Here is a 16933-nt window from a genome sequence, read left to right as displayed (position 1 = left end):
TTAATCCAAAAAATCAAATAATTTGATATTTTTTCCCAATCTATCAAAATATCAAAAACTCAAAAAAAAAAAACATATTTTTCATACGTTCCCTAATCTACCAAAATGTGGATTATAAATTTGAATTAGGAAGTCATATATATGTATGTTGGTTTGAATATTGAAAAATATCACCACATATCCAACATATGCACTTTTTCACAATTTTATCACAATCTACGAAAATGACATAAGGCACCACAACGTTTAGGGTGACGTTTCAAATCTATCATACCGTTAATATCCACCCATTTTGGACAGAAAATCTGACGTGGTGGTGTGTGGGTCACTGGTGGCTGACATGAAGAGTTCATCGGGCGAACTTTGAGATAGTGGCCAATTATCTTAAGTAACTAAATTATTAAAAAATAACTAAGTAATTATATGTTTCAGTTGATTAGTTTTTCTAAGATAATTTTCTTATATTGCGTATATCCTTAATGAAATTATTTTTCAATTCAGATATATACTTAGCAATTGTTTTACCTTCTTAAATATTATCTCAAAGTGTGTGACTCCAACTTAAATACTAAATCCAATATGAGATTACAAATGGGCAACCGACCTCTATTTAACTTATTATAGTTACATTGACGAAATAAAATCACTGAAGTGCCATAAACATAATCTAAATTATGTAAATGTAATATGAATGTAATCAATATATAATCTTATAGCATAATCTTTTTCATTTTCGGTGAACAATTTTCTACATAAAATATTCAATTATTTTATACTAATTACTATTAAAGGAATTTTAAATATTTTTCGTGTAACACGTGGGTATTTATCTGGTTAGAATTATATATAGAGAAAATACATGAAAATACACCATGTGCAACGCACGTGGCAATTTGACTAGTACTTATAAAATTATATAAATATATATATAGTCACTTTTAGGTTTAACAAAAAAAAAAAACAGCTGCGCAGTTATTCTCGGATCTAGTCCCCTTTCCTTTCCCCCCTCGTGCGCCTCTCTTCCGTTTCCGTGTTTGTGAGCTGTCTACCTGTCCCTCCCATGGCCATGTCTCCCCAGGCCCTCCCCCCCCCCCCCCCCCCCTCCACCTTTTATATTCACTCTCCATAGCTTCCACCCATCATCACAAAGCACAACATCAACACAAACTTGTGTATCGTTTTACAGCAATATTACTAGGTAGTAGGTACTATACTCTCCCTGCAGCTGCTCCAACACAAGAGATCATCATCAACAACCATGGTCGGTGTCTTCGGTCATTCCCTCTCCTTCCCGAACAAAACCCCGAACCGGCCCCCCAAGCCTCCCATGTTCTCCCACCATACCCGGTCCGTCAGCCTCCCCTGCCGCTCCCACCCCCTTGTCTCCCAGCTCAAGGACTCCATCTCCGAGCTCGACAAGTGGTCGTCATCGTCCTCCGACAACTCCTCCTCCTCCGAGTCCACGAGCCCCCGCACGTCCGCATGGCTCTGCGCCGGCTTGGCCCAGCTCAGGGACGTCCACGATTCCCTCGACGACATCCTCCAGCTCCCTCAGACCCTCGAGACCCTCTCCCGGCACCGCCAGCTGGTCGAGAAGCTCCTGGAGGATCTCCTCCGCTTCGTGGACGCTTACGGGATCTTCTGGACCTCCATCCTGGCCCTCAAGGAAGAGCAGGCTGCCGCGCAGGTGGCCATAAGGAAAAAAGACGAGCCACGGATCGGGTCTTACCTTCAAGCACTGAGGAAGATCTCCCGGGAGATGCATGGCCTCGTGTCCGCAATCAGGTCCACTGGGAAGTCCGGGATGAACATCCCCATTCCCACCGTGGGACCCGACGCGGAGCTCGTCACCGTCATTCTTAGCGGAGTGGACGTGACGGTTAAGGTCTCCATCGCTCTTTTCGATGGAATATCGGCATCCTTCATGCTGAGGAAGTCATCCCCCTGGGCAGGTTTCAGCGTTTCGCGGAAGAGCGAGAAGACAGAGAAGAAGGCCATCGATGAGAGCATCGTGGAGCTCTGGGAGGCGAATGTTGAGAGGCTGTTGCGGGGTCGCTTGACAAAGATGAAGGGTGAGGAGGTGAAGATGGCATTAAAGAGGATGCAGGAGATGGAGAGTTGCATTGGGGTGATTGAGGGTGGGAGTGAGAGGGTGTTCAGGAGCTTGATCAGCACTAGGGTTTCATTGCTCAACAGCCTCACACAGCGATGAATTAATTCATTTTCTGAAATTCAGAAAATAGAGTTGTAATTTATTTGTCCCTTTCATTTCCCTTTTTCTCCTCATATATATATTTCTTGTTTAATGAAAATTATAGTTGTGATTATCCAAAGAGAATACATATGAATGAATATTGTACAGATTATAGCATTTTCTCTGTTTAATATTGAAATGAGAAAATTATAAAAATTAAGGGGAGGGGGGGGACCATGCTTTGTCATGACCCTATAACGGTTTGTGCTAAGAAGGACAAAACATTTTGTCTTTGGGGGAAAAAGACCATGCTTTGTCATGACCCTATAACGGTTTGTGCTAAGAAGGACAAAACATTTTGTCTTTGGGGGAAAAAAGTTAATATGCTTGGTTCAGATCCAAATATTTGGTAGTAATTATGTCCTGTGGTGAAATTATACCACGAAGGCAGCATTACAAAAAGCATGTTTAGCTTCAACGAGAAAAAAAGAAAGAAGAAGAAAAAAAAAAAGCATGTTCAACCAATTGAATTTTCGAATCTCAGGTGGTGATGCAAATCCGAAAAAAGATGAATACTTAACCCCCAGAAAACAATATAAAAAAAATCACGATTTTGATCCCATTAATAAGGGAATTATCGCTTTCCCAACTAGTACTAAGATCAACCATTTCTAGTCACTAGTTAGTTTAGATATCTATCATTTGATGGGTATGTAGTATATATGCGAGGTCTCCTTTTCGGTCCACTGGCTTATTACTTAATTATTCTCTTAGGTTATAGGGCGCTGAATGACTCAACGATAGATACCGGAAAACATTCAAGAGCATGTGACTATTGGGAGCCAAAATTATATATATTCTTGCTCCCCACATGAACATTGACCGGACATGAACATATGATCATGGTGATCACCAATAGTCACGTGATCAATATATCAAACCGTGTGGCCACACCAGAGAGAAAGAGAGAGAGACTACATACATTGCTTTGGTTAGAGATAAGAACATGATTTTCTCAATAATTAATGAGTTGATCACAATCATGCATGATGATCACTTCAATAGTTTGCAATGCAGATACCATGAACAAACAAATAATAATGGAGTTGTGGAATTATACAAAGGGATTATATGAGAATCATAGGGGCAACAATCAAGCTGAGGATTCTGATTAATAATCGCGTCCACATTATTGGCCTCAATAATTTGTTCCCTTTATTGCCAATTGAACCTTGTTTTTGGTATTGCATGTGGTGGGAGGGAATTCAATTTCCTCCACCAGCAATATTATTGCCAACCCATTCTTGCTCAATCCCTAGCTATCATGCCTTCTTGTCCCATTTCAAAGCTAGCTAGAGACCCCCATTCAATTAATAATGGCCCCCCCTATTCCAATGCCCTCTATAGTCTCATGCATTTTCATATATATACACATACATGTACATTCATAACTCAATTTGTCTTATAAACAGTTTCCCTAAGGTTAAAAACCAGGTTTAATATTGTTAGAAAATAAGGGACTCGGACATTCAGTACAGTGGCAGTGACACCTATAAATTAATTCTGAACCAACCAATTATGAATTCAATACTTCGATGAGCTTGTTTCCGACTCTAAAGAGAATGACCAAACGGTCATCAAGCGGAACCAAAAGTGAAGAAGACGCATGCATTGAGTCGTTATTAAACTTTTAGCTCTCAAATGTATATTCAAAATGCCCATCATTGTTCCAAGTCCACAGGTAATGCTTTTCTCCTTGTCTTCCCTAGCTGTAAAAACAACTCACAGGAGACACTTTCCGCGCCGCTCATAAGGTTACGTTACGAGCAAGTACGTCTACAGGAGTTAATAACGATTTGCACATCCTTTGCACAATGTGATCCAGAAGGCTAAGTGGAGTGACTTTGTTGATCTACAAGTACTTTTGCATAAGAGAGGATTACAGGCTACGGATCCTAATTGTCGAATTGACGACATATATATACCCTCCATAGCATGTGGAATAACAATGATACCTAACCTCGTCCTATAATTAGTGATTGACTATCTAGTATGTGCAGACAATGGAATAGTAAGGCAACCAATGCACGACAACACGAATTATATGACATACCAAGTATATATACAGGCCCGTATAGGTATGTGATGGATTGGATGTGGGCTGGGCCGGGTCGGGCTGGAAAAGCACAGGTTCGGGACAAGGCCCACTCACTATGTACAATACACCACATATATAATTGTTACTCCATATGTAGCTTTACGAGCTTAGTTTAGTTGATGATTGTTTTTCCTCCTAACTTTACACATGCTTTGGCAAAGTCATGATTAGCCTTCATTGCCCATTTGAAAAACCAAAATTCCACATTTTGTTAGGTACGTCCTCCTTTTGTTATGCCATAATTGGAGAGAGGTTCATTTAGCCGTATAGTCTAATATAGAACCATTCCCATGACGCATGATCGATCTGTGGTCTGTAGACGTTATCATTCAAAACAAGCAGCTCGATATCCTCCCAATTCGCTCGCATTGAGCTGCTTGCCGCATGGATTTCCAGCAAGAAATCTACTGGTATAAAAGGAAAGGCTCGGTCGCATAGCTCGATAGTTTTTAGGAAGATATTAGCTGCAAAAGGATATGCCTACTAATCTACTTCTGCAGGAATACGAATAATTTACTTAAGCCTAGTGGGTCGCTAATCGATTGCGAAAGGATTTTCTGTGAAGAAATCTATTAGTGTATAAGAGTTGAATGGTTTAAGGCAAAGAGTAGCTGCAAAAGGCCGCAACGCGCCACCGGAAGGATGGTGCATTTCAATTCTCTACCCCGTACACGTCTAAAGAAGGAACGAGCCAACAATTACCCGTTATTTGATGGAGAGTTTTCACGTCAATCTCACAACGTTGATAGATTATAAGATGACTGTGGCCAAAGTTGTTCCGGACGGGTGAAGATTCTTATCTCGATGTCACGAATCCGATTCTGGCAAATTGAAAGTCTCAATTGACGCATCATTGCTGATAATGCTTACATGATTTTGGCAAAAGGTAAAGGTAAAACTCAAAACCAAACAATAAAACCTCCCAAAAGACAACGAAGCCTATGGGGATATCCAAAGTGAAAGAACAATCTTTTCGGACAATAATAAGACATAAGGACAAATTGATTTTTAGGCAGGACCACCCCTCATGCAAAAATTCCATAACGACATAAATAAAAGGAAAAAATAGACGTTATTTCACTGTTCTTTTTCCCAACTCTTATCCCATCTATCTTTATAGTTTTCAAAAATCAAATTCACAATTCCGATAGCAATTATTCCAGTCATAGTTGAATCGTACCTCGCTCACAGTAATGCGGTGACAAAGAATCAGTGTAATACAATAATTATTCACGTAATTAGCTCTCGTTTGCTCATTTGTTACAATCTCATAAGTAATTTTTTAAATCGTACGACGAAATAGAATTACCAAATAATTCTTAAATTTGACTATAAGTAAATTGCAAAATTATTATGGGTCGACTCAATAAAAGGTCCCCTATATGGAATGAAGTGAGGACACCTTCACTCAGCCAGTCATCTTCCACTCCTCCTCTCTTTCCTCTTCTCTTCATTATTCCACTGGGTATGTGAAGTGCAGCTCAGCCAAAACGCAGCCGTTTTCTTCAACAATTGCCTGATCGGAGAAGCCTTAGGCGGCCTTGGATCGGTCACCGATGGGCTGCTCGGAGTCGAAACTCGATAACCTCCCAGCAGTCTCCTTGTGCTGCGACCGGTGCAAGTTCCTTGACCTTGCACTCCGCCACCTCCATGCGCTCAACAAGGCCCACGTGGCTTACACACGCTCCCTTCACTCGTCAGGTACTGCCCTCCGCCTCTTCTTCGACCGGCACCTCGACTCCTCCAGCGCCGGCCGTCCGTTAACCAACAACCTCGAGTATAATAAATCTCTGGCCCGGACGGCCGCTGTCGTTGCTACCGGCTCACCGTCCTCGTCCTCATCCTCACGCTCGTCCAATTCCCACATCAAGTTCGACTCTGACTCCGATACCGACGAAAATCCCGGCCAAAGGCCACCGGAATTCCAGCAGCAAACCAACAACTACAGCCATGAAGACTACTACAACCCCGAATCGCTGAACGTGTTCTTCGACAAGTTCACGTCGATCAAATACATGAAGAGGCAGCCGACTCCGCCAGCAACGTACACCCGACCGGTCCACGACAACCACTATGAGATCGACCGGTTCTATCACTCCGATAATCCCCCTCCTCCGCCTCCGCCACCGCCAGCGCCGAGGGTATCCACCTGGGACTTCTTGAACTTTTTCGACCCGTACGAGATGCCATTTGGCAGCATGAGGAGGGACGCAAGGGAAGTCCAGGTCCAAGCCAAGGAAGAGAAGATTGCTGGCACCAGCGAAGCGAAACTTGCCATCACCGACTGGAATAGAGAGGAACGGAATGCAGGGGATGATGACGAGGTGAGGAAGGAGAAGGAGAAGGAGAGGGAGAGGGAGAGGGAGAGAGAGAGAGAGAGGGAGAGAGATGGTGACATTGACAATTATATCAATGGAGGAAGGAAGGTAGTGAGGGAGGTGGAGGGTCTGTTTCAGAAGGCGGCGGAGGCGGGGGATGAGGTTCTGAAGCTGTTAAACGATGACGACATCTGGGGTTCTGTTCGTTACTGTCGGGTCAACGGAGTCAACCCAGGTCTGTGCTTGTCGGTCTGATTATTCATTTATTATTTTTTTTCGGTAGGGAATTATAAATTATAAATTTTATATCGATTAAAAACGATTTTTTAACCTACCACCCTTAAAAAAGTGAGGAAAAAAATGAATAAAAGGAGCCCTTCTAATCTATATTTAAATCAGCTTGCGTTGTTTTCCGGTAAATGACCGATAATTTCGGATGATCATGTCTCATGGCAAAGAAAAACCGATAAATTCTAGCATTCAAGTACAATTTGCCCAGTAGTTGCATATTCAACATGTCAACTTCTCGTTAGCTGCAGTTTTGCTATGCTTTTTCACGTCTTTTGATGAGATATAATTACTTGAAAAGAATCATCTTTAAAGTTAGTTGCCGATTGATTCCTCGTCCATTAGCAATGTTATTAACATGCTTTTTTTTTTCGGTCGAAAGTTATTACCATGCTTTGTTTCACCACAACCGACTATAATATTGAGACCATGATCAACCTGATAATGAGCAATAATTAGTCCCAGTTAATAAGTTAAATACACCGCGTGATATCACTTAAGAAGAGAGAGAAAACAGAGCAATCGGAGAATCCCAATTGGTATCTCATCGGTTCGTTCTTGTCGTCCTCTCTGTCGGAAGCTAAATAGAACGAATGCTCCGAGTTTTGTTGTATATGCGGGCTGGGGCGGGATTGATTTTTGGGAATAGCATCTAACTCCTTTGCAGCAGCAGCTGCAAAAGCAGGAGAGGGAGAGACCACACCCTTTATCGAGAATCATCGTGACCCGAGCCAGAGGAGGACGATGATGAAGAAGAAGAAAGATTCATCAGCGGCAGCAGCAGAGGTGGTAATGGGGGGTGATGGAGACGGGGGGAATGCTGGGGGTGGGGGCTCCGCAGGGAATCTGCCGTCGACATTAAAGAAGCTATGCATGTGGGAGAAGAAGCTCCTCCGTGAAGTCAAGGTATATACTCTGTGTTTCTTTTTTGTGTTGGAATTTTTCTTCTTTTTATTATTCTTTATTAACTTTCCTGTTCATCCCTTCGCCTTTCTCTTTTTATTTTTTCCCACTTTTTTCTTTTTCTCTTTTTTTCTTTTTTGTGGTTTTGCATGCATGGTTGATTGGTTGTGGTTCCTTTTGTTGCTTGGTAGAATGTGAGCTGAAAGCAATTGAGGGTCAACATAATTTTGTAATTTCCCATCTTTTGGCCACTCCTCCATTAACATGCTTTTCAATTGTAAAAAGAGAAGGTTAAGAGAAGTTACATTGCGATTGATAACGAAATTAAGTCTGATTTAATTTTATTTAATTTGATTTAAAGAGGTGAAGATAAAAGTAATTGAGAAAAGTATGTAAGAGAATTTGAAAAAAAAAATAAAAAAAATAATGATTGTGTTTTTGAATTGAGAAAAAAGTGTTGAAATATTGAATAATTGAAAGAATTTAGTACTAAAAAATTAATTTAAATAATAAATAAGAAAATGTATGAAATAGAATTTGAAAAAAAAAAGATAAAAAATAATGATTGTATTGAATTGAGGAAATAATTACGTTAAGTTAGTTATATTAATAAGTTAGACTTTGTTACCAAACAAAGTAAGTAAGAATAACATAGTAATCCTTCTCGCTCTTTGTATATATATATATATATTTACCTGCATATACGTGCAGATACTTTAGTTTACTTGAAAATACACGAATACTCTTTCTTTCAGATAAATTGTTAAGATATTATTATATTATATTGACATGACATTTTTTTAATTAAAAATTTTACGAGGACTTAGAGTCATATTAATGAACTTTAACAACAAGGCCTAGAAATTCCATGAAGTAAAGGGTAGTCATGAAAAAGAAAGAGTGTGTAATGAAAAATCAAAAGAAGTAGTGGATGAAACTCCATATAGTTAGTATTGATTGAAAAATTCATGATATTCCTGACTTAATGCGCAGTGGTTAATGAGGCTTTGGTATTCAACAGAGTTGCATGGATTGTGAAGGCTATTCAAAACAATTTTCCTTGTTCTTTCGGGTCGATTTTTTGCAGGCCGAGGAAAAACTGAGAGTGATTTACTCGAGGAAGTGTCAGGAGCTAAAGCAACTGACCGAGAGGGGCGCCGAGGCTAGTAAGATTGAGGCCACTAGAGCGATGATTGGGTCATTATCGACCAGATTGAATGTCTCACTGCACGTCATTGACAAGATCTCACTCAGGATAAACAAGTTGAGCGATGAAGAGCTACGCCCGCTGATCAATGAACTGATTCGCTGGTATGGATCATCTGAAACTATCTATTCATTATAACATATGGCGAGATCGATTGATTTGATTATGCTCTCTTTAGTTTACTCGAGATGTGGAAGATTATGCTGGAATGCCACCGAGGACAGTTTCAAGCCGTTTCTGGGGCTAAAAATCTTAACGGGGTCCACTTAGAACTCAACGACAATGCTAGCAGTCTCGAAGTGATCTTGCAGCTCAGGTGGGAGATCCAGAGCTTGAACTTGAACTTCTCAAACTGGGTCAGCACCCAAGCTGGCTGTATCGTAGCTCTGCACGGTTGGCTGATGAGATGCGTCGGGAGCGAACCGGAAGAAGTGGTTGATGCTCCTCGTGTTTCCTTGATCTTTAGCCGATGGGCTCGGGCCCTAGGGCGGATCAAGGAGAAGGAGGTGTTCGACGCGATGCGGGAGTTCAGCGAGAACCTAAATCATCAAGTGACAGAGAGTCGGAACCTTAACCTGCAAGCCAAGCAAGTCCAAGACAAGGAGATGGAGGGGAAGATGACGAACTTTGAGAAGGAAGATCAGAAGATGCACAGGGCTATCCAAGAAAGAGAGAAGAGGCTCAACAGCGCTCTCCGCCGTGGACGGTCAGTGCCTCGTAGGAGTGAGTTCGGGAGAAGAGCTCCATTGCAGGAGAGCTTGAAGGGTATCTTTGAGGCCATGGAAAGGTTTGCCCTCCACTCCATGGAAGCTTATGAGGAACTTCTTGAATGCACTAGAGGGTAGCCGAAATTTCAAAAGGAAAATAATGGTGAGATACACGTTAGACTATATATCCTCTGATCATTCCGTATCAGCGAAGAGTCATGCACATCGACGATCAAAACAAACAATGATGTATCCGCAATATCTATTTTAAAATCGATTGATATTGATTACCGAAAAAAAAATCGATCGATGTCTAATTAATTGCACTCTACAAACTCAATGCCTTTGCAAGCATCAAGAATGCAGCCATTCAACTTTGACAAAATCAAGAGGGATCTACTAATGTCATAAGTTTTATCTTATTGCTATTTGAGTAATGTGAGTGGGAAAATACATTAACAATGTTAATTTTGATTTTATTTTCTGATGAGATTAGGAGGTATTCTCTGATCTTTTATTGGCTGAGATAATTTCCATTCAGGTATCGACTTGGCTTAGTCACAAGATAATCCGATATGTTGATTGATCACGATCGAGCGAGTTATTGGATCATGCCAAGTGGCAATGCTGCAAAACCGGTTGCACCGTGGCTCAGCGATAACTGGCCACAGGTGATCCAACTGAAGAGTACAGCTGTCCTGTGAATCCGTATATACGGTCTTGAGACTTGAACTCATTGGACCCCAATTCCCTCTGACTTGTCCCAAAATTTTCGACAATGTGATTTATTTATATATTTTATTTAGTAAATTAGTGGGAAAATCATATAAACTCTGAAATTCTCGGTCTTGTCTTGACGACCTTGACCTCAGATTTTTTTTTTTTACCAGAGACGACCTTAACCTGATTTAATTCCTATGTGTTTCCACATCGATGTCGAAGGATACAAACCACTGGTCCTAATTTGCCCTCTTCTCTGGTCATCAGCTTCCTTTATCGAGCTTCTTCTCCAGTAGTGCGAGTGATCACCTTTCGTCGAGAAGATGATAGTGCCTTTTACGGGTTTGACGGGACTTAAGATCGATGGTACGAGAAAATATGGACTTGTGCGTCCATTATGTGTATTACAATAGTAACTGATTGTATATTTATGTTGCGTTTGGTTTTAAAGTAAAATTTTAAAATTAAATTTTAATTTTGAAAAAAAAGTGATATAAATGAGATTCACTTTTTGACTTTGTATGAATTATTTTGTTTTGTTGTGGAAAAAAAATTGTATAAATGAGACCCACCCTTTGATTTTGTATAAATTATTTTATTTTATTGTGAGTAAAATTAAATTAAAATAGGATTTAAAAATTCTACTTCCAAACCAAACAAATCATTAATTACTGTACAGACAGGTCTATGGGGACCCTAACAGGACAAGACAAGGAACCTTGAGGAATGAATTGGGTAAGCTCATAATGAGTAGTTGTATGTACTCCGAGTGAAATGGGCGGAAGTTGGAATCTTTATTCATTGCCAGAGTTTGTATTCAATGACTTACTCAATCGATTAAGTACAAAACTGGATTCACATTACATACACTGCTAACAATAAGGTGGCATGTGAGAATAAATAATATTACTCAAAGTCATGGATGATACCGAGCTCGAATCGGATAATGTGAATCGAGTTTATGCATTATTCTCAACTGCGATCTCTATCATAAAAACAAACAAATTTGCGGGCCAAGCAAGACAATTGCAAGTATCACACACACTGTGGCGACTCAAACGAATTATGCGGAAGACTTGGTCCATAACATAAATATTACGGTTCAATATGGTTGCAGTATCAAGAGATGGATATAGCGCCGTGGCGCATCTCTCGCCTGGTGACCAAGAGGTACAAATTCGATGACCGGTGAAACTACCATTGTCTATTTGTTAGATATTTAGGATTTTATATTTCAATATACTAGGTCAATTAGTCTCCTTTATAATCGAAAAAAATATGGTTGCCATTATAAGGGTCATGGTATCATATGAATTTGTATGATCTGCAGTGCAGATTATGGATTAGGTTTTGTCTTGATTCGGGAGCATTGCTATTGATATAAAAGTGATGAAATATAATTGTAAAAAAAATATAAAATAAGCTTAACTTGTATTAATTTAAATTTATAAAACTAAAATTAATATTTAAAATAAAAATAATAAGTAATTTTAATAAATATTTATTAACCAGTCAAAAAAAATTACGATTTTAATTTATAATTTTAAAATAATTCAACAAATACTACTTTTACTTAAAAGCCAAATTAAAAGGGCACTTATTTGTTATTCGACCTCCGCTGCACTCACAAACAATTTGCAAAAATCCGACCACGTTAGAAAATTACATACCAAAAAGGAAAACGAGAAAATGATTAGCAAAGGAATCAAAAGAGGAGCGTGAAATGAAACTGAAACCTCCATGACAGGGAAGAGGAGAGCTACCTCTCATCTCTCTTCCTTCCTTCTTCCTCCCATTCCCATTCCCATTCCATTTCCATGGCCTTATAATTAAGATTTCTGTCTCTCTGTCTCTCTAGCACACGGGCGCATAGTCAGAATCGTCAGATATATAAATCATTCATTCTCTCTCTCTCTCTCTCTTTCTCTATCTGTGTGTCTGTGGGACCATCTTTACTGTTCCTTCCTGTAAAGGGGAGCTGCAGAGCGAGCAGAAACCAGAGAGAGAAGCAAGTGGGTAGCTCAAAAAGCTAAGCTTTTTGGCTTGGTAGCTCGGAGTCCATCATCATGGGCTGTTGCAGCTCGGCCTTCTTGAAACCGGAGCCCAACCCCGACGAGAAAGACGGCTCGACAGCCGCCGGTGGTCGCCTCTCCCAGCCGTCTAATGGGTCGGCCGATGCCGCTGGGGGTGCCACGGCCTTCTCGGAGTTCTCGCTGGCCGACCTCAGGGCCGCCACCGACAACTTCAGCTCCGACCACATAGTGTCGGAGAGCGGAGAGAAAGCCCCCAACGTCGTCTACAAGGGCCGCCTCCAGAGCAGCTGCCGCTGGATTGCCGTCAAGAAGTTCACCAAGCTCGCCTGGCCCGAGCCGAAGCAGTTCGCTGTATATACTGGCTCCCCTCGCAATCTTTGGTTCTTCTTATGTCTGCTGTTCAATTTTCAAATGGGGTTTGTTGATGAACATGTTCTGTTATCCCATCATCTCTAATATAGCACTGCTGATGAAGGAATGATCGAGGAAGACTGAGAAAATTCCTCGGACATTCAGCTGTTGTACAATTTCCTTTTGGAAAGTTGACTCATATGTTTATGTTGCCGCAATCATGTCGAGAACCTGATAAATGCTGTTAGAACCATTGAGTAGAAGGGCACTTAGACGATGGATTTCATTATTTGACACTAGAAAAATGTAAATGTTTCGGTGTGGAAAGGAATGGTAATTTTGCCTGAGGGATGCATGTTGTTTTGTGTATTATGTGTAGGAGGAGGCATGGGGAGTGGGCAAGTTGAGGCACAAGAGGTTGGCCAATTTGATAGGTTACTGCTGTGATGGGGACGAGAGGCTGCTCGTTGCTGAGTACATGCCAAATGACACCCTTGCTAAGCACTTGTTCCATTGTATGTTTTATGTCTTCTTGTTAAAATGCTTAGCTATATTATTATTATTATTATTATCACGTGTTTATGTCGTGCTGTTTCTGAATATATACATTTGGATACCTTACTGCCAGGGGAGAACCAGACGATTGAGTGGGCGATGCGCTTAAGGGTCGCTCTGTATATTGCTGAAGCTTTAGATTATTGCAGTCGAGAAGGTCATCCATTATATCATGACTTAAATGCATATAGGGTTCTCTTTGACGAGGTATAGTAACCACATGCACTGGTACTAGTGGAAGGGCCTTTTTTCGTTGGTTTTACTGAAGACTTGATTCTCGAGCTTTAGTTCTGTCCCGATTGACTTATTGTAGTATTCAGTTGAGATGGCTGCGGTTATAATCTGATTAATTGGTTCTTGCAGAATGGTGATCCTCGGCTCTCGTGTTTTGGGTTGATGAAAAATAGCAGGGATGGAAAAAGTTACAGCACTAATCTTGCATATACACCTCCTGAGTATCTAAGGAATGGTAATTAGTCCTCTATCCATATCTTCTGATCACTTACCGGCGCTGTGTCCCATTTATTTATCTTGCATTTTCCGTTAGCACCCATTTATACTGCCAAATCAGATTAAGCAGCTGCAATAAATGTCATTTCCTTCGGCGCAGAGTCATTTATTGTTGGTATTGTGTATATCTTGCAGGGAGAGTGACCCCAGAAAGTGTCGTCTTCAGCTTCGGGACAGTCCTTTTGGATCTTCTGAGTGGAAAACACATTCCTCCTAGTCATGTAAGTAAATTGGGCTTGTATAAATTTCTAACTTCTTTCAATCAAAACCGTAGCCCTACATGGTTCCCTAATTAATGCATTATTTGTAGGCTCTAGACATGATACGAGGCAAGAACATCCTCCTATTGATGGATTCCCATTTGGAAGGAAACTTTTCAACTGAAGAGGCGACTGTTGTTCTCGATCTTGCCTCACGATGTTTGCAGGATGAACCCAGGTCCCGCCCTAATTCCAAAGACCTGGTTGCAACACTTGCTCCCCTTCAAAATAAGCCCGATGTGAGTTGCCCCATTTGCTAGCTTTGCATTTGATGGCATTTGTTTTCTATTTTATTTTCTAGTTCTGGTTTTCTTGCTTTTGGTTCCTCTCTCAAAGAATACAAATGAAGCATGGAAACAGTGCTTGAGAATACTTAGGCAGTGAGATTAGTTTGTAAATAGATAGGAGCGTTCTTTCTTCCTTAGCATTGATTATAATGTTTGGCTTTCCAGGTTCCATCTTATGTGATGCTTGGAATTCCGAAACATGAGGAAGCACCTCCTACTCCGCCACACCAGCTTTCTCCAATGGGTGATGCTTGCTCTCGGATAGACCTCACAGCTATTCATGAAATTCTGGTGAGAGCACATTACAAAGACGATGAAGGAACAAACGAGGTAAGAATATAATGATGATTTTATTCTAAAATGGATTTGACATCTTTCCAAAATCTTTTAAGAAGAGAACAGTAATGTCTGTTATCGATTTTCCTCAGCTGTCTTTTCAAGAGTGGACCCAACAAATAAGAGATATGTTAGAGTCAAGGAAGCGTGGAGATCTGGCTTTTCGGGATAAAGATTTCAGGACTGCTATAGACTGCTATTCCCAGGTAAACTTTAGCAGAAGTAGGACCATATTACTCAATGATTATGCTTGCGTTGATTGTTGTTTTTCATTCAAAGACGTGAAAGGCTAAGACACAGACTCCATTCCGAGATTTCTGCCATCGATAAAATTTTCTGGAGACATAGCCGTCAGGCATTATTCTGGTGAGCTGCTTTCTGAGAATCTTGTTTCATGATTTCTTTTTCCCTGGGCAGTTCATCGATGTGGGAACAATGATCTCCCCGACTGTATTTGCACGAAGGAGTCTCTGCTATATGATGTGCGATCAACCAGATGCGGCCCTCAGAGACGCGATGCAAGCGCAGTGTGTGTATCCTGACTGGTCCACAGCGTTTTACATGCAAGCAGTTGCGCTCGCGAAGCTTGATATGCAGAAGGACGCTGGTGATATGTTGAGCGAGGCTGCGGCCTTGGAAGAGAAGAGGCAGAAATGTGGGAAGTGATGTTTGTACTAAAAGAAAAAGAGCAACATGAGCAATTGATTCATTTGTTTATCTTTGTTTGTCTGGGCGGTTCATCAGGTGATGATGATGATGTTATTGTAACAAAGAAACAATTGGGGGTGCTTTGCCTGATTGATGCCTTAAATTTGGGCTGAACCACCTTCCTGGCCCAAATCCTGTATAGGCCCAACCAGGCCTCCTTTACTTTTGAATCTGCGGGAAAATCTCGGAGGTTGTCCTTGGTTTTTGGACAATTCAAACTCCTCAACTGCAATCATATATCTTATGCAGATCGAGCAATTCTTCGCATTTAAAGGTGGTGAATAAACATTGAGCAAGTCGGTAAGAGAAGGAGAATATGACCTGCGAAGTGTTATTGTTAGATATAACATTAAATGGAGCTTTACATATAGTCCCATGGGGTACACTTCGGGCCCCAACTCCCAAGAATAATGAATCAACGGTTGATCAGCTCACCTCAAAAGAGCCACATTGAGATCCTAGAAGAGGACCAAAAACATCTCGTCCTCGACATCCAAATCCGCAGAGCTGCCATGTCTCGCGGTTTTTTTATGATGATTGGCTAAGTTTACGTCTCACCCCAATTCCGCCGGAGAGCATGTGCTGAAGAGCTGTTGGACCTGTCGCTTGCGACTTGGAAGTTAGCAGAACCAACGACGATGTTTTCTTGTGGTCCAAGCAAGAAAGGAGAGCATTTTTCAAGTTCATGCTCTGATGCAGAGATCTGTAGTAGATGGAGTCCGGAATAGAAGACGACTGGGAATAAGTCCAAGTTGAAGGCAGAATTTAACTTCCCGAATATGTTTGATTTGGTATTGGCTCAACGAGACTGTTAGAATGATTTGAACTACTCATCCAAGGCCATGATTTGTGCAAAGGGATGGAACTCCGGAAACATAGCCGCCATATACAACAGAGATTCCATTTAGATTCATTTCCCTTTCCATGTAAAAAAGTGTGGCACAATCGTACTTTGCAATGCGGTGATGATCACGGTCTGAATTGTTAATCGGATCGGATCTGATGTTAGCTATTGATTATATATCGCATGACATATTTGGTGAAGCAACTACCTGAGCTAAAGAATAGGAAGATTATTTATGATATCCATCTGGTAAGTTGCAATAGTAAATGTGACCACTTGGGCTCACAGCTATGTACATTCCACTTGTTCCCCAACGGCATTACCGGAAACAGGATGAAAGGATACATCAATAAATAGTTCTGTGTTGTCTGACGATGTGGCAGCAAACTACCCGTGTGGATCGATATTAAAACTCTATTATCACTTGAGTTTAGTCAGTCTTGTCTTGCTGAGATCTGAACTAACGAGGCAGTGTTGGATCTGTGTCTGATGATCTGCGACCCGACAGCAAATTCAACCGTGGAAGAGCAGGATGCTTTAATGGCTTCATCTCT

The 16933-nt window shown here is 41.0% G+C and overlaps 3 protein-coding genes across 6 annotated transcripts; all 3 read left to right on the top strand.

The window, feature by feature from the left end:
- The first annotated feature begins 1102 nt into the window (after positions 1-1102).
- On the top strand, positions 1103-2366 carry LOC116213131. The gene has a single exon (XM_031547963.1). The coding sequence runs from the start codon at positions 1259-1261 to the stop codon at positions 2210-2212; it is 954 nt and encodes a 317-aa protein (XP_031403823.1). The 5' UTR covers positions 1103-1258; the 3' UTR covers positions 2213-2366.
- Positions 2367-5730: 3364 nt separating this feature from the next.
- Positions 5731-10160, top strand: LOC116213129 (protein ROLLING AND ERECT LEAF 2-like). 4 transcript variants are annotated; one of them, XM_031547957.1, is made up of 4 exons: positions 5731-6905; positions 7626-7864; positions 8949-9172; positions 9247-10160. In XM_031547957.1, the coding sequence occupies exons 1-4, from the start codon at positions 5909-5911 to the stop codon at positions 9911-9913; spliced, it is 2127 nt and encodes a 708-aa protein (XP_031403817.1). In that variant the 5' UTR covers positions 5731-5908; the 3' UTR covers positions 9914-10160. The 4 variants fall into 4 exon arrangements, with proteins under 4 accessions (XP_031403817.1, XP_031403820.1, XP_031403819.1 ...); XM_031547960.1 differs by having other exon boundaries at positions 5732-6905; positions 7644-7864; XM_031547959.1 differs by having other exon boundaries at positions 5732-6905; positions 7632-7864.
- Positions 10161-12205: 2045 nt separating this feature from the next.
- Positions 12206-15705, top strand: LOC116213130 (serine/threonine-protein kinase BSK1-like). The gene is made up of 9 exons (XM_031547962.1): positions 12206-12879; positions 13259-13394; positions 13508-13641; positions 13798-13903; positions 14080-14165; positions 14255-14443; positions 14657-14821; positions 14920-15033; positions 15245-15705. Exons 1-9 carry the CDS (start codon positions 12562-12564, stop codon positions 15491-15493), a joined length of 1497 nt encoding a protein of 498 aa, XP_031403822.1. The 5' UTR covers positions 12206-12561; the 3' UTR covers positions 15494-15705.
- Positions 15706-16933: the final 1228 nt, after the last annotated feature.

This window comes from Punica granatum, chromosome 7, assembly GCF_007655135.1.
Source record: "Punica granatum isolate Tunisia-2019 chromosome 7, ASM765513v2, whole genome shotgun sequence".
Classification (NCBI taxonomy): Eukaryota; Viridiplantae; Streptophyta; class Magnoliopsida; order Myrtales; family Lythraceae; genus Punica; species Punica granatum.
This window is presented reverse-complemented; position numbering and strand designations above follow the sequence as displayed.